Source organism: Manis javanica, chromosome 3 (assembly GCF_040802235.1).
Source record: "Manis javanica isolate MJ-LG chromosome 3, MJ_LKY, whole genome shotgun sequence".
In the NCBI taxonomy this organism is placed as follows: domain Eukaryota; kingdom Metazoa; phylum Chordata; class Mammalia; order Pholidota; family Manidae; genus Manis; species Manis javanica.
In genome coordinates, this window is record NC_133158.1 from 35,895,471 (window position 1) to 35,921,902 (window position 26,432).

A 26,432-nucleotide genomic window follows, 5' to 3' on the forward strand; every position below is an offset into this window, starting at 1 on the left:
TAATCATCCACGGTCTCTTGGCTAATAACAGATGGGGTAGAATCAGGGCCTAAGCCATCCTACCAGGCTAAGTATGACCCCTCCACTGTGCAGTGAAAGTGAGAGCTCGTCCCAAACACAGACTCTTTCTAGAATCTTACTGGGTCACCAGCCTACCACTATTTACCACTAAGGACACAAGTCTATGGCCTAACTTGAGATTGAAGACAATTGCCAAAAATAACCATGCTGGTTTGGGAACAGTTGATCTCAAGCTGCGTTGTTATGGCCAAACCAAGCATACAGTTGGCCTGCAGAGAGGCCATTCTCAGCCATGATCATGACCGTGACATCAGTGTAGGAGAGGAGGCTGATCTTTCTGTTTCCCATGCCAGAGGCCCAGCGCCCTGCATGCAGCCCGCCCAGAGGAGACAGAAGCCACTGCCACCTCCACACCAGCAACCTGAGTCCATGTGAAACCATTTACATATATCACCTCATGGGATCCTTACTATGGCCCCCTGGGGTGGGCATTCTCACCCTCATTTTATAAAAGAGGAAACTGAGACTCAGAGGAAGCAGGCAACTTGCTGGTAAGTGGCTGAGCCGGGATACGAACTCTGCTTGGAATGGGAGCCCTTGCAGTAACTGTCCCATTGCGGGGCTATGACAGTACAGGTTAAAAGAGGGGAGGCCCGGGCACCACTTGGCATCATCACCCTGCTGGAAAAGGTCACACCAGGCAGGCCAAGACCATCTGAGCTTCTCCTTCCCCGCACATCAAAATTAAGACATAAAGTCAGGTCACCAAAGCTCACCCACCTAGAGGAACACTAATTTCTCTTTGGGATTCAAGGACCTATCACCCAAGACATTTGCTCCAAGCAGGAGCAGGCAACCGCTGTGTGGGAGGCCTGGTCGTCCTGGAGCACAGCATAAGAGCAGGTAAGAGTCCCTGCAAATTCACTTCTCCAGAAAAGATTCCGATCTTAGCAGGAAAGCTAAAGGTCTAGCTTTAGGTGGAAGCTTATTTTCAAAAACCCATTTAAAAATGCAAACTAAAAAGTTAATAGTATATTTCCTCAAAACATATTGACATCAGCCCAAGAGCTCGTGAGAGATTATGATTTTTCTGGGCCCCGGTGGAACTCAATATTGACTGACTTTCTGGGGTTTTATCCTACACACATGCGAAGTCAGGTTCCAGCTCAGAAAAAAAACAAGCCTGAATTGCTGCAGACTGGCCAGTAGAGGGCATATGGGCACCCTAATAGCCAAAGAAACCAGGAGACGGGTTTGAAATTATTCCCTCTAAAAAAAGGAAAAGAAAGAAAAAGAGGGTTTCCCCCATATATTACACTAAAAAAAATGAAGTCACATAATTTTACCCAAATTATGTTCTGAGCTTTTCATTATCAAAACCTATAGATACACCTATTTATTATTTTTGAAATGGTAGGAAACCTAGTTTGCAAATTCTAACAGACCTCACAACACAGAAGAATCATGCTACTGAGCTGTATAACCTCAGGTAAATTACTTGGCTTCTCTGAGTTTTGATTTCTCATTGAAAAAAAAATGGGTGACAATGACAAGCACTCCACAGGTTCATTAGAGACAATGAGAAGCACTCCACAGGAGGATCACGGTTTGCCACGAGAAGTAAATGATGGTACGTAAATACTGGTTTCTTTTCCTCGTTTCCTTTACTAAATGTTGTAAAAGTTTGTAAGAATGTGTCTATAAAAAACAGCATCTTATTTAGCAAAAAAAAAAAAAGTGACGTGTATTATTCTCAAAGATTACCTTGGATTTTGGAGTCAGACCTGGGTTCAAATACTGACTTCACGCCTTCTCACTGTGTGATCTTAGACAGTGTGTCTAACCTCTCTGTGCCGCCTCTGTATAATAAAGACACTTGCCCCACTTGGCTGTGATGGCTGTGAGCATGAAGTTAGGTGGCGGAGAGTTAGGTGGCTTGGTCTCCGTGAGCATCTTGCTTATGGACGTCCTGCCACCTGGGACAGGACACCCAGGAGGCGTGGGAAGAGGCACAGTACCTGCAAGGAGCGGCATCACCGCAAGCTGGATGCAGAAGGCGCCCTGCTTCAAGGGGCCTGCCAGCTTGGGGTCAGCTTCCTCTTCTGCTCCAGACATCTTCACTCTCTTCTGGCTTTTCCTTTTCCCCTCTGATTCCTTCCATTTGACTGTGAAATCAAAGGAAGGACAAAATGTGATGAGGATCTCACATCCAGGCCGCAGTCTGCGGGTGTGTACATGCGGAAGGTTCTGGGAGATCCTGGAGGCAGAGGGTCTTTGTGCTGCCCCTTCCCAGCAGCAAGAAGAGGTGTCTACATGTAGATGGCAGACCAGTCAGCTATAAGCAGGTAGAGAGCATGGGGTGTCTTGATTCCCCCACTGCTACTGTGAAGGTGGGCACAAGGGGGCTGAGGTTGCCATGGTGACGACAGCCCCACAACATATCAAAGTTCTTCTCCAGGTCAGCTCTTAACCACACTGTAGGGTGAGGTTTGGCTTTGGAGCTGAACCAGCAAAGTTCCAGCACCGGCTCCATCCTTCCAAAAGTATAATACTGGGAACGTGTCTTAACCACTCTGAGCCTCGACTACCTCATCTGTTGAATGGGGCAACACCACCTGCCTTGTAGGGTGTGTGTTAGAAGATAAATGAGCAAAGATACAGAGAACGCTGAGCTCGGCGACAAGCTCAGATCAAGAAAAGGGAGGTGACAAGACATACAAATCTGTGACAATTAAAACCATGAGCTATTGGTCCATGACATAAAGACCAATGGAACAGACTAGAAAGCCCAGAGATAGATCCGCGTGCTTGGGGGGACTTAATAGATGCCAGAGGTGGCATTTGAAATCAGTGGGAAGGGATGGACTAGTCAGTTATTACATTATTCATCTGGAGACAAATGAAACTTTCAGGCACCTGATGCCTTATGCAAAATAAACTTCAGACTAAAGGTAGAAAACAAAAACTTCAAAATCATTAGGAGAATACATAGGAGATAATACTGACATCTGGATGAAGGAGGCTTAAACATTACCCAAAAGTACAAACTGGAAAGGAGTGGTTAATAACTGATGTGCAAAACAAGATGCTAAAAAGTAAAAAGCTGAGTTACAGACCCCAGTCTGTGACGTCTACAATAAATGTAACCAACAACGAACGCACAGTTATCCACGAAAGCTTATGTATGGATCAAGAAGAAAAATCGTTTAAACCCAACAGAAAAATAAAAAAACAGGAATAGACTAATCACATGCAAGTGTGACTAAAGAGGTGGAGATGCCCTCAAACCCACTAGGAATCAGGAATTAAGCCCCCAACTGCCAAGCACGGGTGGTGACGTGGAGAAGCAGGGGCTCTCGGGACTGCTGCCAGGAGGGCAAACGACGCAACCCGGAGGGTGGGGGAAGGGGAGGCTGGCAGCACCTGAGGGTAATGGCTCTACATCCCATGACCCTGCCAGGCGAATGCCCAGCCTCTCCCGCGTGTCACATGGAAACCAGCAGAAGGACGCCAGCCACCGCAGCGGGGGGCAACAGCGGGAAACTGGAGACGCCACAAAGGACCCTTGGTGGGGCTGCCTGAACGAGGGACGGTACATGCACCTAAGGGGGCGCCCTGCAGAAGTCAGAATGAAGGGGCTGCACTTACACACACTGACACCAGCAAAACCTCAGATATCAAGTTGAATGCAAAGAGCAAGTCATGGGAGGATACGTACAGTTTGAAATCATTTCCGTAACTCATAAAAACAAAAATCACTACAATGTTGTATGACTGTGGGGAAAAGTGGGTGGCGGGGAGGGGGCACAGCAGCGGCTGTCGGGATAGGGTTTGCTGCTTGGAAGCGTGAGACACGGGATGCAAAGGGGCCCACACTGCACGGGAAAGTGCTTCTTTCTTTAGAAAAATGGAAATAGGGCAAAATAACTCCTAAGTCGTGGGCATGTTGTTGTTATATTTTTCTGTGTGCTTTTCTATTTTTCAAAATAAAATAATGGTTTGAAAATCTTATTAAAATGCTTAAAAACGGTGCAGTGTAAAGAAGAAGAGACGAGAACGCCCTCGGACGGACCAAAGCCCGCGAGCCGCTGCACCCACGCGTCTGGCGTGTACGTCCCACCACGGTCGCCACCATGCCTGAGAGAAAGGCTGGAGGGGAGGTTAAGGGAGGTAAAGGTGAAGGACGAATCTCAGAGCAGAGCCACACGGTTATCTGCTAACCCTGCTCCTCCGAAGCCAGAGCCCAAGCCTAAAAAGGCCCCTGCAAAGAAGGGAGTAACACTGCAGAAAATGGGGATGCCAAAACAGACCAGGCACAGAGGGCTGAAGGTGCTGGAGATGCCAGGTAAAGTGTGTGCATTTTTGATAACTCTGTACTTCTGGTGACTGTACAGTTTGAAATACTATTTTTTATCAAGTTTTATAAAAATGCCGAATTTTGTTTCACTTTTTTTTAAGCTATGTTGTTAGCACACAGCACACTTCATTGCTGTTTTTTGGGGAAGGGCATATGCCGCCAACAGAATGTCTCCAAACCTGGATTGATGTGAGGGGAAACACACCTTTCCTTTCTAGTTTTGAGAGACTTCCTCTTGGCTCCCATGAGGAGGGATTTCTCGATATTGACACACATTAGTCACCTGGCACAAATGCCCTGTGGTATGGACAAACTAAAATTCGTTTTTAGGTCCTCTCCTCCCCCTCTGCCTTCAACATAGACTTGACTCCCTTAAATCCAGGGACCTGATCCCAAAATTTGGTTACTAGTAGGTCAGGCAATCTGGACTTTCTGGTGCCACCATTGAGATGGCATCCCTCAAAAGAGCAGCGGTTCCTTTAGATCGTGAATCTTCAGACTGATAATTCTGCCATTTTCGTTTCATTTCCTGAAAGTCAGGGTCGGCTTGTGAAAAGTTGTTAACATGCTAAAGGTGAAATGTCAACCCTCACTCTAAACTTTCCGTATGGAGAGCATCAAATGAAGACTTCATTGGGTTTTATAGTGGCTTCCTGATTTGGGTAGTCCATTGAAAAGGGAGTTCAAAAGTTATTGTATACTGTAAACGATTGTCTGCCCATGTCCTGCCTGAAATACTATGATTGTTTATGAAAAGTATCTTTAATAAAGCTGGACACAGTTTGGCTTGGAAAAAAATAAAATGCTCAAAAACAAACGAATGGGGATATTTAATCTGGACAAAGCTCAGGAAGTTGAAGGTGTTCAGATATGAAATGTGGACTAGTCTTTTAAGGCCTTAAAAATGGGAATGAGTTTTATTCGACTGAGTCTCCAACACACAGCAGAGAGCCTGGCTCAGCCATTCTGTTCTCTCTGAAGCTTCAGAGTGCTGAGCTAGAACCAGGAAAAGCCAGCTCTTTGCGAGTTAAGGAAACGATTTGTAGCAGTCACAGCTGAACAGATGAGAAGTGGGCCCTCCCAAGAGGCGGCAAGTGCCCCAGCCCTAGAACTTTTACCTCACACAGAAACCCAACAGCATGCTGGGAAACTGGAGAAGAGATCTAGGCGGAGTAGACTGAGGGGATTCTGAGGACCCTAGATCTCGGCAGTCTGTCACTAGATGACATGCTTCTGCAGGAACACCCCTCAACCTGGGATGCTGTTTTCCTAGTTCCACCATAGCCCGGAAGTATTGGAAGTATTTCCATACCACCTACCTCCTATGCCCCCCCAACACACCACATACCTACCCCTCCCACAGCATCTTTCTCACAGAATTGTAATGATTTGTTTGAAAGACTCCAGTTGACATGAGAGATTTTCATGTTCCCCATATTATTCCCCCAACAACCACCACGAATCAGGAGCACAAAAATATCGGTGGAGTGAAAGGGATGTGACAGGGTAAATGATGGGATGCGATGGATGGATGGGTAGGTGACAGGATGGAGGGGAGAGGGGAGATGGGTGAGTGGGTAAGTGTCACGGATAGATGTATGGATAGTGAATAGCTGGAATGGTGGATGGATGGATGGATGGGTGATGGGGACGGACTGATGGCAGGGATGGACAAACGGTAGGCATGGCAAGGATGGATGGATGAGGTGAAATAAAATGAATCAGTTAAAAGTATATGTAGCTTTATTTTTTCTGAGTGACATTCGGTCAGATATCAAAGACTCTCATTGAAGTATTCTGAACTTGACATATTTTTCTATTTCTTCCAAGTCTAATTATAAAATTCCAAAATCTCTAATAACTTACTCTGAAATTTTTGCTTTTTTAATACATTTGTTAAGCTGGTAAGAGATGAATTCTCAAGTAATTCCTTCATCTCTATCATGGATGTCTTGTCCAAAGATAGAGTTGGTCTTCCTGAAATACTCCATCTAGAAAATTCATGGAAAATAAAATGAAGGAGAGAGAAATCGGGGACCATGTCTAAGAATCTAACTGGACCTAAATGAGAGCAGATTTTTTTTAATGACATTCCATTTCTCTAACCCACTGCTTCTCCGATTTTAACATGCATATGAATCACCTCAGACTATTGTTTAAGAAAATGCAGATTATGGTTCAGTAGGCCTGGGGTGGGTCTGAGATTCCACATTTCTAACAAACTCCCAGTAATGCTGGTGCAGTTGGTCTGCAGACCACACTTGTACTGTCAATTTCTAACCAACTAGAATATATGATGGAAAGTAATATAATCTTTATAAATGACCTATAACTCTGAAATGTCAAGGAATTCATTTATAGGAATTACATACAACATCTATAGAAAGAAAAAGATTAATACAAAAATCATTCAGAGAGAGCTGAATTAGGTGAAAAGATATACCATGATCATGGATGGGAGAACATCACAACGTAAAAATGTCAGTTCTTCCCAAATTAATTTATAAGCTCAATGCAAAAAACATTTTTTAAAAAATCAAGACTTTTTAATTACACGTTCTCTTGGTTCTCCCCATCCCATTCCTCCAAACCACCAGTTGGTCCTCCAATTCTATCCCTAGTCCCCACAGAATCCAAGGAAGCTTCTTCTCCAAACCCTTCTTAGGCTACAGGAGGCCTCAAGAGTAATTGCGCTCTCAGCAAGAAAAGTTGGGGACTCAGTAATATAAAGGTATGGACTAGGATCGTGGCTTTACCAACACTCCCATGATTCTCAAGAATTCTAGTCTCATAACTTTCAGCAAACCACTTAACCACTCAGTTACCTTGTGTAGAGAAAATGGAGATAGTAATACCACCTCAAAAAGTGATCATTATAAGGATTAAATGAGAAAAACTAATGCATGCAAAAGCAAAGTGCCTGGTGTCTGATGTACCTATAAACACAAGCATTCTTTCTGTTCCTTTCACTTCACCTGGATTGCATTATCTCCTGCCTTAACTGAAGTTACTAACAATCTACATGACTCCTGGTGGGAATATACACGGCTAATACAAGAAGGGGCTCCATTCCTACTCCCCAGAGTATCATGGGTCCATCCTTACCGAACTGAGCCAAGATCTTCTGCTTTTTGTTGCTTTTCATATTCCTTGGTGTCCTTGGAAAAAGTTTCAGGGTTTCCTGTATGAAAACCTGATAATATTTATTAGTAAATGACTCCAAACTTCTTGTTCCATACTAGTTCACTAAGAAATGAGGACCCTTTCACATTTTGTTATGCCAGTCCCAAGACAGAAGGCCAGGTATGTGGTAAACATTCAGGAAGTTGGTTATACCATACACAAAAACTCAAATAGATTAAAGACCTAAATGTAAGAACTGAAACCATAAAACTGCTAGAAGAAAATAGAGGCATGAAACTCTCAAACATCAGCACTAGTAATTTTTTTTTTTGGATACATCTCCCAAACAAAAACAAAAATAAACAAGCAGGACTACAGCAAACTAAAAAGCTTCTGCACATTAAAGGAAACCGTCGATAAAATGAAAAGGCAGTCTACTATATGAAAGAACAGATTTGCAAACGTTGTATCTGATAAGGAGCTAATATCCAAAATACATAAAGAAATGCAATTCAACACCAAAAAAACAATCTAATTAAAAAATGGGAAGAGGAGCTAAATAGACATTTTTCTAAAGAGGACATACAGATGGCCAATGGACACGAGAAGATCCTCCACATTGCTAATCATCAGGGAAATGCAAATCAAAACCACAATGAAATTAACACCTCACACCAGTCAGAATGGCCACCATCCAAAAGACAAGTAACAAGTGTTAGCAAGGATGTAGAGAAAAGGGGACCCTCCCACACTGCTGGTAGGATTTCAAATTGGTACAGCCACTATGGAAAGCAGTATGAAGATTTCTCAAAAAACTAAAAATAGAAATACTGTATGACCCAGCAATTAAATTCTTGGAGCTAACCTGAAAAAAAAAACCAAAATCACTAACCCAAAAAGATATATGCATTGTTATGTTTCCTGTAACATTATTTACAATAGTCAAAATATGAGAATGACCTAAATGTCCATTGGCAGATGAATGGATAAAGATGTGGTAAACACACACATGGAATCTTACTCAGCCATAAAAAGAACGAAGTCTTACCACTTGTGACAACATAGATGGACCTGCAGGGCACTGTGCTAAGTGAAATAACTCAGGCAGAGAAAGACAAATACCATATGGTTTCCCTTACATGTGGATTCTAAAAAACAAAACAAACAAAACTGAAATAGACTCATAAGCACAGAGAACAGACTGGTAGTTGCCCTAGGGGAGGGGGGCGGGTTGATGGGTGAAACAGGTAAAAGAGGGAAAAGTTAGTGAAATAAATAAACAAGGTTAGTTAGTAGTAAGTGAGTAAATGAATGAATAAAACAGATTAATTATGATTACTCGGAAAATGGAAGCAAGAGGAGGCCTCTAGTTTCTTATATAATTTCCCACAAAGAAAAAAAAGTCTTATTATCTATTCAACTGTCCACTTTAGCACTGCTTACGTGAAAGAAACCTGAAGACACTCCCAAGATTCCTTAATTCCCATCTATATAGCAAATGGTTAAGCATATTACAGTACTACCAGCAAATGGAATTATGTTGTCACTACAAATGAAGTTAATGGCAAGTTTTTAAGGAAATAGGAAAAGTGCATGTGAGGACATATTAACCTCAGGATACAAAATTATGTATCTATGTATGTAACCCTAACCCTAACCCTAACATTTCGATAATTTCATTTATGTTTAAAAAGAAAATTCTTAGAATAAAAACAAAGGAATTTGCCATAATAGGATAACCAAAATATTACAATCCTTGTTGTATCCTGGTTGTGTCTACCATCCTGGTGGTAGAATTAGCACTATTCTACCTGCTCATTTTATACTTTTCTACATTTGCTAAATTTCCTTAAACAAATGTAGAACTTCTACGGTTATAAAGGTTATCTTATAAGTCACAAAATAAAAATCAAACAAAGCAAGAGGATCAACAGTGACAAGCAGGCCATACAAGGGAGAATGAGTAGCGCTTGCTTTGGCCCAAGCAGCCGCTGCAGTCGCTGACGCACGTGAAGGACACCCACGCACATGCACGACCTCAGCAGCACCAGCCAGCAGCTTTCCCTGCCATGGCCTTGCTCTCAGCTTGTCCACAAAGGTCATGTCCACTCACCACACAAAGACTTTAAGTGTCTTCTTGCTTCTTCTGGTCTCACTGGTGCATCCTCCAGGTTACACTCCTCTTTGACATGAATGCCCTGTTCAGACAGACTCCTCTGACTTAACACCAAACGCCTCACTTCCTCTGGAATCAAGAGGAGAAAGCACCACTGCCTCAGCCAGTCAGAATCACTTATTTAATACCTACTATGTGACAATCACTCACCAAGTGCTGGAGGTGGAACAGCAGATAAGACAGAGAAGGCCCCTGTTGTCCTGGAGGTGTTGTCTGGAGGCCTGCCTCAAAACGTCAAGAAACTCAAATCTCAACTGGCAATGGCTTGTTCCAAATAAGACCATTAAGTAATTGACATATCTTGTTCCATTTAAGCACCACACTTCACTTTAAGGCAGATACTCCCACTTCCCTGATGTTACCCCTGGGGAAACCACACTGAAGTCTTCCCTGTGGTCAGAGAGCCAGTCCTCATTAAGCCAGGATGACCCCCCAACCTCAGGGATCCTCATCCCCAGCTAGGAAGAAGACCCCTTCTTATCTTTCACTCTATCAATATGGGGCTTTGCAAACACATGGCAGAAACTGATGTGTGAAGTCATATATGAGCAGAGGAAGGGAGTGGATGAAGCTACAAGAAAGAGGTGGTGAAAGGAAGAGGTGGAATTAAATTCATTGTAAAGAATGGATAAAAATTTTGGAGAAAGCTGAGGCTAAGGGCCTCTGAGGTGTAGCCAAATGTCTGAATGCAAGCCCCACATGCAGGAAAACCTGCATCTTCAGGGACCAGGATTGAAGGGAGAGGAGCAGTCACAGAGTCACAGGGAACAAGCATTCAGGTGCCTTCAAAGCCAGGCTCAGAAGATCAACTTGGTTCCCTAAGATGCAGTAAACACACTCATGGAATATTACTCAGCCATAAAAAGAATGAAGTCTTGCCTAAAGCAATCTACAGATTCAATGCAATTCCTATCAAAATACCAACAGCATTCTTCAACGAACTAGAGAAAATTGTTCTAAAATTCATATGGAACCACAAAAGACCCCAAATAGCCAAGCAATCCTGAGAAGGAAGAATAAAGCGGGGGGATTATGCTCCCCAAGTTCAAGCTCTACCTAAAAGCCACAGTAATCAAGACAATTTGGTACTGGCACAGGAACAGACCCATAGACCAATGGAATAGACTACAGAGGCCTGATATAAACCCAACCATATATGGTCAATTAATATATGATAAAGGAGCCATGGACATACAATGGGGGAATGACAGCCTTTTCAACAACTGGTGTTGGCAAAACTGGACAGCTACATGTAAGAGAATGAAACTGGATTGTTGTTTAACCTCATACACTAAAGTAAACTCGAAATGGGTCAAAGACCTGAATGTAAGTCATGAAACCATAAAACTCTTAGAAGACAACATAGGCAAAAATCTCCTGAATATAAACATGAACAACTTCTTCCTGAACACATCTCCTCGAGCAAGGGAAACAAAAGCAAAAATGAACTCATGGGACTACATCAAACTAAAAAGTTTCTGTATAGCAAAGGACACCATCAACAGAACAAAAGGCATCCTACAGTATGGGAGAATATATTTGTAAATGACATATCTGACAAGGGGTTAACATCCAAAATATATAAAGAACTCACACGCCTCAACACCCAAAAAGCAAATAACCCAATTAACAAATGGGCAGAGGATATGAAGAGACAGTTCTCCAAAGAAGAAATTCAATGACCAACAGGCACATGAAAAGATGCTCCACATCACTAATCATGAGGGAAATGCAAATTAAACCACAGTGAGATATCACCTCACACCAGTAAGGATGGCCAGCATCAAAAAGACTAAAAACAACAAATGCTGGCAAGGATGCGGAGAAAGGGGAACCCTCCTACACAGCTGGTGGGAATGTAAGCTAGTTCAACCATTGTGGAAAGCAGTATGGAGGTGCCTCAAAAACTAAAAATAGAAATACCATTTGGCCCGGGAATCCCACTTGTTGGAATTTACCTAAAGAATACAACTTCTCAGATTTGAAAAGCCATATGCACCCGTATGTTTATCACAGCACTTTTTACAATAGCCAAGATATAGAAGCAACCTAAGTGTCCATCAGTAGATGAATGGATAAGGAAGAAGTGGTACATATACACAATGGAATACGATTCAGCCATAAGAAAGACACAAATTCTACCATTTGCAACAACATGGATGGAGCTGGAGGACATTATGCTCAGTGAAATAAGCCAGGCAGAGAAAGACAAGTGCCAAATGATGTCCCTCATTTGTGGAGTATAACAACAAAACAAAACTGAAGGAACAAAACAACAACAGACTCACAGACTCCAAGAAGGAATTAGTAGTTACCAAAGGGGAGGGGTGCGGGAGGGCAGGTGGGGAGGGAGGGAGAAGGGGATTGAGGGGTATTATGTTTAGTACACATGTCTGGGGGGTCACGGAGAAAACAGTGTAGCACAGAGAAGGCACATAGTGGATCTGTGGCATCTTGCTGCACTGATGGACAGTGACTGCAATGGGACATGGGGGGGACTTGATAATATGGGTAAATGTAGTAACCACATTGTTTTTTCATGTGAAACCTTCATAAGAGTGTATATCAATAATACCTTAATAAAAACAAATAAATAAATAAAAAGAATGAAGTCTTACAACTTGTGACAACATAGATGGACCTGGAGGGCACTGTGGCAGCCATGAAAACGTTGCAAAACAATGAAGTCCCAAGGTCAAAGGGATGATATAGAAAGGTCAATGAACAACGTTGGGAGAGAGGAGACAGGAGAGATGCTGGGTGCAAAGAAAGCAACCAGCTGACAGAGCTCTGGGGAGAGTGCCAAAGAACCACACAGGCAAGGAAACCCACTAAGTGGTGGGTCAGGGGACAGCCAAGCATTAAGAGCAGAGCAGGAAGCAAATATGACTTGAGGGCTTCAAGAATGCTGCAGTCATTGTCCAGTAATGAGCAGATTTAATACATGAGAAATGTGAGCTGCTGATGGCACAGTTCTACTCCAGCTCCGCTGAAAGCTAAGTTCAGCACATGACCTACCATTCCCCCTGCTAGATGCCCTATCTCCTTTGTAACAGGAAGCAAACAATGTTTCTGCATTCGCAAGAAACAAGTTTCAAGAAGACATATTTTCAAGTGAAAAAGGCAGATTTAAGACAACATGTACACTACACCCATTGTTTTGTACCCACATATTAAAGGTACAGGACAATGTTGACAATGGTTAACTATCATGGGTGCCTCTCTCTGGGCAGGCATCACGTGACTTTAATTTTTTACAAAGTGAACGTGCACTGCTTTTTTTAATGGAAGAAAATGATTTAACCTGGGAGGCAGTGACGCCAGGCTTAGGACGGGGGTAAGGAAGAGCATGGGCTGCCAGTCCAAGAACACTCACAGCAAAAGGCCCTTGGGCCCTCCCTTCAGGGCCCAGAACAGCCTCCTGCCTTTCTTTTCTGGCAGCTGATTGTTTACCCTTCCAGGCTCCCCTGACCCCTTCTCCAGGAAGCCTTCCTGATACACCTGCCCCACTCCCCTGCTCCCATGTGAGCCTGCTGCGGGGCAGGTGTCTACCAGGAATTCTGGCTCAGCAGCTCTGGACCATGCCCTGCAATCTGCATTTAGGCAGCACTCCCATGCATCTAATGCAGATGGCTTAGAGCTCACATTTTGAGAACATGGGTCTCTCCTTTGGTCCAGATGAGAAAAATCACCTTGAATCCAATTTCCTCGCACACGAATTCTACAGTCAGTAGCTTAGATATAAACCAGTGATTCTTGGCCAAGGGCAATTTTGCGCCCCTCACCCTCACACCCGGCTTCCAGGGGCCATTTGGCAAATGGTTGAAGAAATTTCTGGTTGTCACAAATGGGAGGCTATGACTGGCATCTATTGGGTGGAGGCCAGGTATGCTGCTAAATGGCCCACAGTGCCCAGGATGGTCCTTCACAGCAAGGAATATGGCTCCAAAGGCCATGGTGCCATGGTGAGAAACCATGGGTATAAATGAAAGATTTAAAAATTGGAAGTGCCAAGTCCCCAGCAATGGAAAGGGTACTTGAGTGGGCAGGCTGCAAAGCTGAAGCAAGCAGAGGTTTCCCAGCTACAGAGCTGGGCTTTGATTCTGTCACTGCCACTCGCTTCAAGCAAGGGACAGCCTCGCTTTGCTGTGAATGGGGCTGACTACCTGCCTGGAGGCCGCTAAGGAAGCAGTAACATTCTCCCAACGCACATCAGTCTTACTTTCTAACGTCTCTAAAACCTGGGACCCACCTTACAATCAGCACTGTGCCCTTGTTTAAGTGGCATTTCATTAATCTTCTAATATCCTCTGGGCCCTCCTCCCACGCACCTGCTGGGGGCAGAGGAAGTGGGACCTGCCCAAGGTCACCATCTAGGTCAAGATGGAGACAGGACTGAATTCAGCCACCTGACTTCAAAGCCTAGGTCTTTTCACTCCGCCTAGCGCTCTCCTTGGAGGGAGTTCAAAAGCAGACTTTCTGGCCTTGATGAAGTGTTCACCCGAGAAAGAAGCTAGAGGGTCTTCTGTGAGGACATTAACATGGAAGTCTTGGGGTAGTGTAAGTTTCTCCTTTGTTTCTTGGTGTCTGCTAATATTTTTTTCCCAGAGTGAACACACAGTACTCATCCAGGGAGACAGGGCAGTGGTGGGCATCCACGTGGGTTCAGCCTGGGGACAGGAGGTCCAGACAGGCAGTGGAGGTGGCAGCTGATGCGACGCACACACGTGCCATCTGGCGGCAGTTCCTACAGTTCGGGACCTGGGGGCTGGCAGACCACTGACCCCAAGCCGACATGCGCCCTGGGAAGTTGAGATGAAGGAAATGAGGGGATACTAGCTTTTATCCTGTTACTGACGAGAAGCCACAAGCCCCTTAAAAACATTTCAAATAAAACAAATACCTGACTTACCGTAAGATACCGCATCATCTGAATACCCAGTCTTCTTTAACCGAAAACACCTGACTTTTCTCGAAACCTTGTCCTGAGTGTCCCAGAGCTTCAGGGTTATTTTGTGAAAGTTTATTTTCTTTAGTAATTCCTTCGTCATATTGACATTTAAAGTCTGGGTCCACGACACCCAGGCTTTGTCCCCTTCACGCCAAGGCCTCACAGTCTGTGCAAAAGGACACAAAGGGGCTGTCAGTGCAGACAGCCAGGCAGCTGGGCGGGCTGAGACGGACCCACTGCTGGCCTGGTCACAGCCCCGAGCACCTGCCCTCCACCCGCCCGCTCTATGCCCGGCTCTCTCCCGGCTCCCGGCTCCCAGCAGGAAACCACAGCCACACCGTCAGTCACTGGGCCCCATCCCACCTCTGGGCTCCTCGGGAACAGTGACACCAAAGCAATTGCCTACACCTCCTATCCTTTCCAGTGACTTCCAAGCACAGAGCCAGGCCACAGGCAGGAGTGTGCGTGTGTGCGAGCAGGCGGTGTGCACGCCCGTGTCCTTACACAAGGGAAGAAATTGCAAGAGTGGCAAAAACTTTTGAAACTCCAAAGAAACAATGAGATAACAATATCTAAATAGTCACATTCAGTAGGTCTGGGGATGGAGCCCAACATTCCCACCAGCTCCCGGGCAAGCAGGCCCACTTTGCATAGTATTGGACTATATGCTGTATGCAAGGCAGCACACGCATGCACGTGCACCTTTACTCCTGAATCCAGGAACACTTTGGCCACTGCTGGAAACACCACCATGTCAACTATTTCAGGCTCTCTGTCATCCGGCAGAAGGAAATACTCAATGTGGTAGTAACGGCACATCTTTGTAGAGGGTCTGTCCATTTCAGAGTGTTTCCTATATTTTTCAGTCAAGCTTGTATATTTTCCTTTATGACCTAGAAGATACAGATTTAATTAAGGAGTCTTGTTTTCACCTCATGTGAGAAAGTGGACCTGTCTCCACACTTCCCTAGAACCAAGGAAGAGCCCGATGCCGCGGGAGGCCACCCCTACCCCACCACTGAGCGGCAGGACCTGGACTAGACAGCAGGGCGTGAAGCTTTAGTGCATGAATGAGAGGGAGCACCTCCTTAGTGTTTTTCACCTTAGCAGCTTCACCTGCCTCACCCCAGTCCCAGCAGTGAAGAAGCAGGTCAAAAAAAAAAATCACAGCATGATATGATTTGCATACTATCAGCAACAGGAACTCAAGTTCAGATGTACAACAGATAACACGGGAATAACCTCTGCCTGGGGTGGTGGGGGAGAGCCCCCAAGAAGGCCTCAGCAGTCCTGTAGGGGCAAAGCTAGCAGACATTCCAGGCAGAGGGCAGAGCCCAGCAAAACCTCAGGAAGGAAGCTGCACAACATAGGGGGCAGGTGGAGGGTGGGGGGTTAGGAAGCAGAAAGTAAGGCTGAGCTTCAGGCAGAAGCCAGAGCCTCCACCACCTACCCTTGCTTGGCCTTAAGCTGAACCCTCCAGGCTGGGACTTTACACACCATAAGATGCTGCTTCAGGAGCTGCATAAATATTTAACCCAAATTTCATTCTATAAAACTATGACTGTATTTAAAGTTGTGGTTTTTTTATTTTCAATTGTTAAGCACCCAGAAGACTGCTCTCGTATTGATTTTGGGCCACCAGAGGAGTTAGCTCTTGTACGGTTTGGAAGAAAGCTTCTCCTGCCAGGGCTTGGTAGGCATTAGAATTTCCCCTGAAGGTACAACTGACCAGAACACTCTTAGCATGTCACAGGTCTCTGTTCTGATTCAATCCAAGATGGGCCAGCAAGAGAACACACAGACCCTTGTGTTTCCTGTGTAAGGGAGGGCGAGTTGCTACAACCCCTTTGGCCGGAAATTTGACAGTACCTATCAAAAAAGTGTAAATGCATACATTAAACCCACTTTCTGAAATTCAGGCTACTGAAGTGGCCACATCTATGTCAAAAAATACATACATACAAGAGGGGCGGAGCCAAGATGGCAGCGTGAGTAGAGCAGTGGAAATCTCCTCCCAAAACCACATATATTTTTGAAAATACAGCAAAGACAACTCTTCCTAAAAGAGAGACGAGAAGACACAGGACAACATCCATACCACATCCACACCTACAAGATCCCAGCACCTCATGAAGGGGGTAAGATATGAACCCCGGCCTGGTGGGACCCGAGCGCCCCTCACCCCAGCTCTGGGCAGGAGGAGAGGAGTCAGAGCGGGGAGGGAGAGGGAGCCCAGGACTGCTAAACAGCCAGTCCTAGCCATCTGCACCAGAGGGCAGACACAATGCATGCATGGGGTGCTGGATACTAGGGAAACAGGACAGTAAGACCTGTGAGTGGGTCCCCGCAGATGGTGCCCTAGGGACAAAGAAAAGCAAGAGCTTTTTGGAAGTCTTAAAGGGACAGGGACCTCACTGCTGGACAGAGCGTCCTGGGATACTTAGTCCAGGAGCAGGGAATCTGGGGAACTCTGGGCACTCTAACCCCCTGAGCAGCAGGGAGCATGGAGGCCCCTCACAGAGATAAATAGCCTCCCAGCCATTCCTCCTCCAAAGTGGCTTCACCATATCAGAGCAACAGCCTGAGGCAGGTCACACCCACAGCAACAGTGGAGATAAACTCCATAGTGGCCGGGCAAGAATCAGAAGCCCTGTCTGTGCACAGCTGCCCAGCACAAGCCACTAGAGGTCACGATTCTCCCAGGAGAGGAAGGCCACAAACCAATAAGAAGGGAAGTTCTTCCAGCCATCACTCATGCCAGCTCAGCAAACTATCTCTATTTCCATGAAAAGGCAAAATTTCAGGCAGGCCAAGATAACAGAGACAACACCTGAGAAGGAGACAGACCTAACCAATCTTCCTGAAAAAGAATTCAAAATAAAAATCATAAACATGCTGACGGAGATGCAGAGAAATATACAAGGGCTAAGGGATGAAGTCTGGAGGCAGATTACAGATGTACGGAAGGAGATTACAGAAGTGAAACAATCTCTGGAAGGATTTATAAGCAGAATGGATACGATGCAAGAGGCCATTGATGGAATAGAAACCAGACAACAGGAATGCATAGAAACTGACACAGAGAGAGATAAAAGGATCTCCAGGAATGAAACAATATTAAGAGAACTGTGTGACCAATCCAAAAGGAACAATATAAACATTATAGGGGTACCAGAAGAAGAAGAGAGAGAGAGAAAAAAAGGGACAGAAACTGTCTTTGAAGAAATAATTGCAGAAAACTTCCCCAAACTGGGGGAGGAAATAATCGAACAGACCACAGAAATACACAGAACTCCCAACAGAAAGGACCCAAGGAGGACAACACCAAGACACATAATAATTAAAATGGCAAGGATCAAGGACAAGGAAAGAGTTTTAAAGGCAGCTAGAGAGAAAAAGTTCACCTATAAAGGAAAACCCACCAGGCTATCATCAGACTTCTCAACAGAAACCTTACAGACCAGAAGAGAATGGCATGATATATTTAATGCAATGAAGCAGAAGGGCCTTGAACCAAGGATACTGTATCCAGCATGATTATCATTTAAACATGAAGGAGGGATTAAACAATTTCCAGATAAGCAAAAGCTGAGGGAGTCTGCCTCCCACAAACCACCTCTACAGGGTATTTTAGAGGGACTGTTCTAGATGGGAGCACTCCTAGGACTAAACAGATGTCCCCAGAGAAAATAAAATCACAGCAAAGAAAGGAGACCAAACAAATACTAACTAAAGGCAAAAAATAAAATCGACTACTCACTAAAAGCAGTTAAAGGAAACACAAAAGAGCAGAGAATAAAACAACCAACATATAAAGAATGGAGGAGGAGGAATAAGAAGGGAGAGAAGAAAAGAAGCTCCAGATAATATATATAACAGCTCAATAAGCGAGCTAAGTTAGGTGGTAAGATACTAAAGAGGCTAAACTTGAACCTTTGGTAACCACGAATCTAAAGCCTGCAATGGCAATAAGTATATATCTCTCAATAGTCACCCTAAGTGTAAATGGACTGAATGCACCAATCAAAAGACATAGAGTCACTGAATGGATAAAAAAGCAAGACCCATCTATATGCTGCTTACAAGAAATTCACCTCAAACCCAAAGACATGCACAGACTAAAAGTCAAGGGATGGAAAAACATATTTCAGGCAAACAACAGAGAGAAGAAAGGAGGGGTTGCAGTACTAGTATCAGACAACATAGACTTCAAAACAAAGAAAGTAACAAGAGATAAAGAAGGACATTACATAATGATAAAGGGCTCAGTCCAACAAGAGGATATAACCATTCTAAATATATATGCACACAACACAGGAGCACCAGCATATGTGAAACAAATACTAACAGAACTAAAGGGGGAAATAGAATGCAATGCATTCATTTTTAGGAGACTTCAACATGCCACTCACCCCAAAGGATAGATTCACTGGGCAGAAAATAAGTAAGGACATGGAGGCACTGAACAACACACTAGAAGAGATGGACCTAATAGACATCTATAGAACTCTACACCCAAAAGCAACAGGATATATATTCTTCTCAAGGGCACATGGAACATTCTCCAGAATAGACCACATACTAGCTCACAAAAAGAGCCTCAGTAAATTACAAAAGATTGAAATTCTACCAACCAACTTTTCAGACCACAAAGGTATAAAACTAGAAATAAATTCTACAAAGAAAACAAAAAGACTCACAAACACATGGAGGCTTAACAACATGCTCCTAAATAATCAATGGATCAATGAACAAATTAAAATAGAGATCAAGGAATATATGGAAACAAACGAGAACAACAACACAAAGCCCCAACTTCTGTGGGATGCAGTGACAGCATTCTTAAGAGGAAAGTATATAGCGATTCAGGCACACTTAAAGAAGGAATAACAATCCCAAATGAATAGTCTAACATCACAATTATCGAAACTGGAAAAAGAAGAACAAATGAGGCCTAAAGTCAGCAGAAGGAGGGACATAATAAAGATCAGAGAAGAAATAAACAAAATTGAGAAGAATAAAACAATACAAAAAATCAATGAAACCAAGAGCTGGTTCTTTGAGAAAATAAACAAAATAGATAAGCCTCTAGCCAAACTTATTAAGAGAAAAGGAGAATCAACACACATCAATAGAATCAGAAATGAGAATGGAAAAATCACAACAGACTCCACAGAAATACAAAGAATTATTAAAGACTACTATGAAAACCTATATGCTAACAAGCTGGAATACCTAGAAGAAATGGACAACTTCCTAGAAAAATACAACCTTCCAAGACTGACCAAGGAAGAAACATAAAAGTTAAACAAACCAATTACAAGCAAAGAAATTGAATCAGTAATCAAAAAACTACCCAAGACAAAACCCCGGGCCAGACGGATTTACCTCGGAATTTTATCAGACATACGGAGAAGACATAATACCGATTCTCCTTAAAGTTTTCCAAAAAATAGAAGAGGAGGGAATACTCCCAAACTCATTCTATGAAGCCAACATCACCCTAATACCAAAACCAGGCAAAGACCCCACCAAAAAAGAAAATTACAGACCAATATCCCTGATGAATGTAGATGCAAAAATACTCAATAAAATATTAGCAAACCAAATTCAAAAATATATCACAAGGATCATACATCACGACCAAGTGGAATTCATCCCAGGGATGCAAAGATGGTACAACATTTGAAAATCCATCGACATCATCCACCACATCAACAAAAAGGACAAAAACCACATGATCATCTCCATAGATGCTGAAAAAGCATTTGACAAAATTCAACATCCATTCATAATAAAAACTCTCAGCAAAATGGGTATAGAGGGCAAGTACCTCAACATAAAAAAGCCCATATATGATAAACCCACAGCCAACATCATACTGAACAGCGAGAAGCTGAAAGCATTTCCTCTGAGATCAGGAACAAGACAGGAATGCCCACTCTCCCCACTGTTATTTAACATAGTACTGGAGGTCCTAGCCATGGCAATCAGACAAAACAAAGAAATACAAGGAATCCAGATGGGTAAAGAAGAAGTTAAATTGTCACTATTTGCAGATGACATGATATTGTACATAAAAACCCTAAAGACTCCACTCCAAAACTATTAGAACTGATATCAGAATACAGCAAAGTTGCAGGTTACAAAATTAAACACAGAAATCTGTGGCTTTCCTATACACTAACAATGAACCAATAGAAAGAGAAATGAGGAAAACAACTCCATTCACAATTGCATCAAAAAGAATAAAATACCTAGGAACAAACCTAACCAAAGAAGTGAAAGACCTATACCCTGAAAACTACAAGACACTCTTAAGAGAAATTAAAGGGGACACTAACAAATGGAAACTCATCCCATGCTCATGGCTAGGAAGAATTAATATCGTCAAAATGGCCATCCTGCCCAAAGCAATATACAGATTTGATGCAATCCCTATCAAATTACCAACAGCATTCTTCAATGAACTGGAGCAAATAGCTCAAAAATTCATATGGAAACACCAAAGACCCCAAATAGCCAAAGCAATCCTGAGAAAGAAGAATAAAGTGGGGGGGATCTCACTCCCCAACTTCAAGCTCTACTACAAAGCCACAGTAATCAAGACAATTTGGTACTGGCACAAGAACAGAGCCACAGACCAGTGGAACAGATTAGAGATGGCAGACATTAACCCAAACATATATGGTCAATTAATATACAATAAAGGAGCCATGGACATACAATGGGGAAATGACAGTCTCTTCAACAGATGTCAGATAAAGGCTTGACATCCAAATATATATAAAGAGCTCACCCACCTCAACAAACAAAAACCAAGGATTACAATTAAAAAATGGGCAGAGGAACTGAACAGACAGTTCTCCAAAAAAGAAATACAGATGGCCAACAGACACATGAAAAGATGCTCCACATCGCTAATTATCAGAGAAATGCAAATTAAAACCACAATGAGGTATCACCTCACACCAGTAAGGATGGCTAACATCCAAAAGACAAACAGCAACAAATGTTGGCGAGGTTGTGGAGAAAGGGGAACCTTTTTACACTGCTGGTGGGAATGTAAATTAGTTCAACCATTGTGAAAAGCAGTATGGAGGTTCCTCAAAATGCTCAAAATAGACTTACCATTTGACCCAGGAATTCCACTCCTAGGAATTTACCCTAAGAATGCAGCACTCCAGTTTGAAAAAGACAGATGCATCCCTATGTTTATCACTGCACTATTTACAATAGCCAAGAATTGGAAGCAACCTAAATGTCCATCAGTAGATGAATGGATAAAGAAGATGTGGTACATATACACAATGGAATATTATGCAGCCATAAGAAAAAAACAGATCCTACCATTTGCAACAACATGGATGGAGCTGGAGGGTATTATGCTCAGTGAAATAAGCCAAGCGGAGAAGGACAAGTACCAAATGATTTCACTTATATGTGGAGTAGAAGAACAAAGGAAAAACTGAAGGAACCAAACAGCAGCAGAATCACAGAACCCAAGAATGGACTAACAGGTACCAAAGGGAAAGGGACTGGGGAGGATGGGTGGGTAGGGAGGGATAAGGTGGGGGAGAAGAAAGGGGGTATTATGATTAGCATGCATAATGTGGGGGTGGGAGAAAGGGGAGGGCTGTGCAACACAGAGAAGACAAGTAGTGATTCTACAACATTTTGCTATGCTGATAGACAGTGACTGTAATGGGGTTTGTCGGGGGGACTTGGTATAGGGGAGAGCCTAGTAAACATACTATTCTTCATGTAAGTGGAGATTAATGATAACAAAAAAAAAAGAGAGAAAGAAAAGGGGGATTACTCCCTGATAGGATAAAACTAACTGCAAATCAACGATTAATGCATGCTTTACATATCCTTAATTTTTATCTTTTAAAGGGTGTCAGATGATCAGCTATGGAAGTACATTTTTCTGATAATATTCCTTTCTTTTAAAAAAGAAAAGCAGTTCCTGTGCGGTGATCTCCAATAAGTTCTTCACAATGGTATAAAGGTCATAGGAAAGTGTGGGCAAAGGGTTTGTTTGTGTTTATACAGAGGATCAAAGCCTAATTTGGCTACCAGAAAATGAATTAAGATATGATATGAAGAACTTCCAACATCAACATCCTCTGGAAGAGCCATACCAGAAGATGGTCATCAAAAAACTTCAACAAAAATCCTGGTGCTGTTGCAGTTGTAGCTGCACTCATCCCACCGGTTCCTGGACTTGCCATTGGAATGAAGAAGGAGGTATCTAAGCTGGCCTGTGCATACAGTAAAACAACAAATTTGACTGGATCTATACTGTCGGAACTCAACCAAAAATTAGGAGAAGTGCAAGCTGCAGTGCTCCAAAATCGTGCGACTATGGACTATCTACTGGTAAAAGAACATATGGGATGTGAACAGTCCCCAGGAATGTGTTATTTTAATTTGTCTGATTTTTCCCAAACTACTCAAATTCAGTTAGACAATATCCATCATATCATTGATAAGTTTTCACAAATGCCTAGAGTACCTAACCGGTTTTCTTGGTTTCACTGGATATGGCTGGTAATTGTAGGTCTGCTTTTGTTATGTAGCTGTATTCCTATTATGTTAATGTGTGCATGCAATTTAATTAGTAGTTTAAAACCTATACATGCTTATGTTACTCTACAAGAAGATATGTCAAAGAAATAATCAATCTTCCCATGTTTTCTTCTGTCTGCTACTTCTATATCTTTTCTTCTTCCTTCCTAATTACAATGCTTAAGTAGAATTCGTGCCTCATATCGAAAATTACCGAGTATCATAATTCTTCAAAGTGGTAAAGATACCTCAAGACAAATGCTGGGCATAAGGGTCACAGGGCATAAATCTGCAAGGAAGTAAAAAGCTAACCTTTTCAAACAATATTGCTTCTCTCTCACTTACCAACTTTACATCTCCCTGTATGGCCCCGGAAGATGACTGGTTAGCCAGAGACGGGTAAGATTCCTCAAAGGAGGAACAACCTAAGACAGGCACAGTCGTAGGGGGGCCATCAGGTGAGAAACTGGGGATCAACAGAGGTGAGGCTTAGAACCTCACCCCCCCTGTTTTGAGAGAAATCTTCTGCATCTGTGGATGTTTTGTTGCCCTTGTCTAGCTTGGATTAATACTTAGTCTATAGGCACAGACCTGATCATCTACATTTGCCCTCTTACAGCACTAAATTATGTTTTCTACCTTGATCTTGCATCTACCTACCACTTCAGCATTTTATTAAAAATAATAATAATAATAATAAGGGAGAAATGTGGGATTCACATATAAATCAAGTATAAAAAGTAATCATATCTGACTTGATTGTTTATATTTCATGATGCGTGATCAAAACCAAAAGTTTCTGTGATATGACTGCCCTTGCACTGTTCACCATGTAAGAACTTGTTCGTTATGCTTCAGAAGATTGGAGACTGTTGAGAATTAGGCTTGGGGTTGATTAATGATTGTGCATTGAGTCCCCTATACAGAATTTTATTGTTGTTAACAACCATTTGATCAATAAATATGAGAGATGCCCTCTCAAAAAAAATACATATATACAAAGATGTCTATTGCAGAACTGTAGCAGAAAAAAACTGGAAACTTACATGTCCTCCAATAAGGGGTAGGATAAATTAGAGACACAACAGAATTTTTTATAGGTGTTTAAAACAGAACAGCAAAGTAAAAACAAGATAATTAAAACATCACATTTTTTTAAAGTTGTAAAATGGAATGTGTAGGATCTCATTCTCTTAAATAATTTATATAAGTAGTTATAAACAAAATCTATGAATACTTAAGTATTAAAGGAAAAAACACTGAACCTAGAATTTTATATCCAAAGATAGGTCCTTCAAAGGTATCACTGTGATAAAATACTGTCAGGCATGCAAGGTCTCAAAGTTTTGTTGCACAGAGATCCATTTTGTAAATGCGTTTGGAGGAAATGCCAGAGTAAGAAAAATAAGTCTGGGAGATGTTGCAAAAGATAGGCGTGTTAAAGGTGATCAAGGAAACACCAACTTTCTCTTGGTATTTCCAGATGTCTTTTTCCTGGTTCTTTTGCTTGATATTGTGAAAATCAATAAAGGGAAACCTCACTAAAGTGGCAACAGAAGGGGAAAGTGTACCACACTGTGTCAATTACAGACCCCACAGAGGAATCCTCAACAGGAAGGAATCATCAATGACAGGCCCCAACAGGGGAAGATGGACATTGCATCGCCTACAAGAAACTGCCTCTTCCTGCAGCTCAGCCCGGGAGAAGCCCGTCCCCACCTGAACACTTCTCTCCAATGGACTTTCACTCAGAACAACCCCTCCCAACTTCCTCCTCCTCCATTAAAATAACATTCCTCTCCTTCCTTCGCTCCACTTGCCTATGGTTTTGCCATAGCTTGCTTGTCCTGAGCTGCAATGCTCCGCTATGCCTAAATAAATCCACTGTAGGTAAAATAACTGTTTTGTTTTCGAAGGTTAACAATATCAATAGACTCAATGTTAAAAGGCATCTTTATGGATAGAGGCACTCACACATAATGACAAAAAGTTCACTTTACCAAGTAAAAAACATGGTATACACCTAACCAAATAGCCTCCAAAATATGAGACAACAATCAACAGAACTTTAAGGAGAAGCTGAATTTAATCAGTAGGGGGAAAAGTCCAAGATCCACACACACTTTAAGAAAAAAAAGGTGTGTCAAAAAGTGGAGCACTTTTCTCTGCCCCTAATCTTGGGGTTCAACTCTGTGTCTTGCATTGGCCAATAAAACATTTGCAGGTGGGAGATGCCTGGGCTTTCACTCTTGTGTCTTTGCTTTTCCATAAGAACGTGTCCAGGAGAAGGCTGAGAGACACGTGGAGCAGAGCAGTCACTGCAGGGAGCTCAGCCTGGATCTGCTGAATTGCTCACCCAGGAGAACAAAGAATTTCTGCATCATACCACTGAACTGGGGACTTGCTTGGGTTTGTCACACAGCATTTTTGCAGCAATGACTAATCAATATAACTTTACACTCAGATTGTGATTCAGTACATCTGAGAATCTGTATTTAAGCAAGGAATTAGGTGATGCACAAACAGCTTACAGGAACCAATGCTTTAACCTCTGCATCATACTTTCATCTGCAACAAGCAGAGAAAACATCACCTGCTTCTTAGGTTGTTGAGAGGATTAACTATGTGAACCCCACACAACCACTCACTTGCCTGGCCCACAGTGGGCCCCCCTACAGTTGCAGTTTCTTTCCTGACCTGTGTTCCTGGCACTGGCCACCCCACTTGGGGAGCGAGCAGGAGTATAGGTCCCCTAAACAGCTAGGAGAAGGTCAAGTGCAACCCCTTTTGGCAGAGGGTGCTGAATTCTGCTCTAGCACTTACCAACATTCACTGGGAAGGCCAGCGAGATGGTGAATTCGCAGGGGACGACATGCGGTGGGTCAGAGTTGAAGGTGCTGGCAGGCCCTGAGGACCCTATGCTGCTGCACTGGTGGTCGGATTCGGACTCCTGGGCCCCGGCCCCAGCCTTCAGGCACTCCTCCACTTCGCACTCACTGCCAGACTGGTGACTGGTGCCCATGGAGGCCCTGGGCCCCACGCTCCCCCTGTCCTCACCCTCCCACTCCCAGGCGTCCAGCGACATGCTGCTGAGCAACCACCAGGCTGGGCACTCCTGGCTGGAAGGAAATGAAGGCACTGCTGTCACCACCCACTGCTCCCAGGAGGTAAGCCCGACCTCTTTCAGACTGACCCACCCTTTTCCTCCCCTCTTCTTGCTCCAGGTTGAATGG

General features: G+C 43.2%; 1 protein-coding gene and 1 pseudogene across 1 annotated transcript in view; one reads left to right on the plus strand and one right to left on the minus strand.

Moving 5' to 3' along the window:
• The window catches only part of CFAP92 (cilia and flagella associated protein 92 (putative)), a 73,121-nt gene that overhangs the window by 46,073 nt on the left and 616 nt on the right, over positions 1-26,432 (minus strand). The window contains exons 2-8 of the mRNA XM_073231111.1: positions 26,023-26,318; positions 15,331-15,521; positions 14,590-14,794; positions 9,615-9,746; positions 7,484-7,571; positions 6,245-6,369; positions 2,040-2,186 (exon numbers count right to left, since the gene is read on the minus strand). Of these exons, the coding sequence (XP_073087212.1) occupies positions 2,040-2,186; positions 6,245-6,369; positions 7,484-7,571; positions 9,615-9,746; positions 14,590-14,794; positions 15,331-15,521; positions 26,023-26,284 (1,150 nt within the window). The 5' untranslated portion in view covers positions 26,285-26,318. The remainder of the gene's footprint in view (positions 1-2,039; positions 2,187-6,244; positions 6,370-7,483; positions 7,572-9,614; positions 9,747-14,589; positions 14,795-15,330; positions 15,522-26,022; positions 26,319-26,432) is intronic.
• Positions 4,155-4,447, plus strand: LOC118973449 (non-histone chromosomal protein HMG-17 pseudogene; annotated as a pseudogene).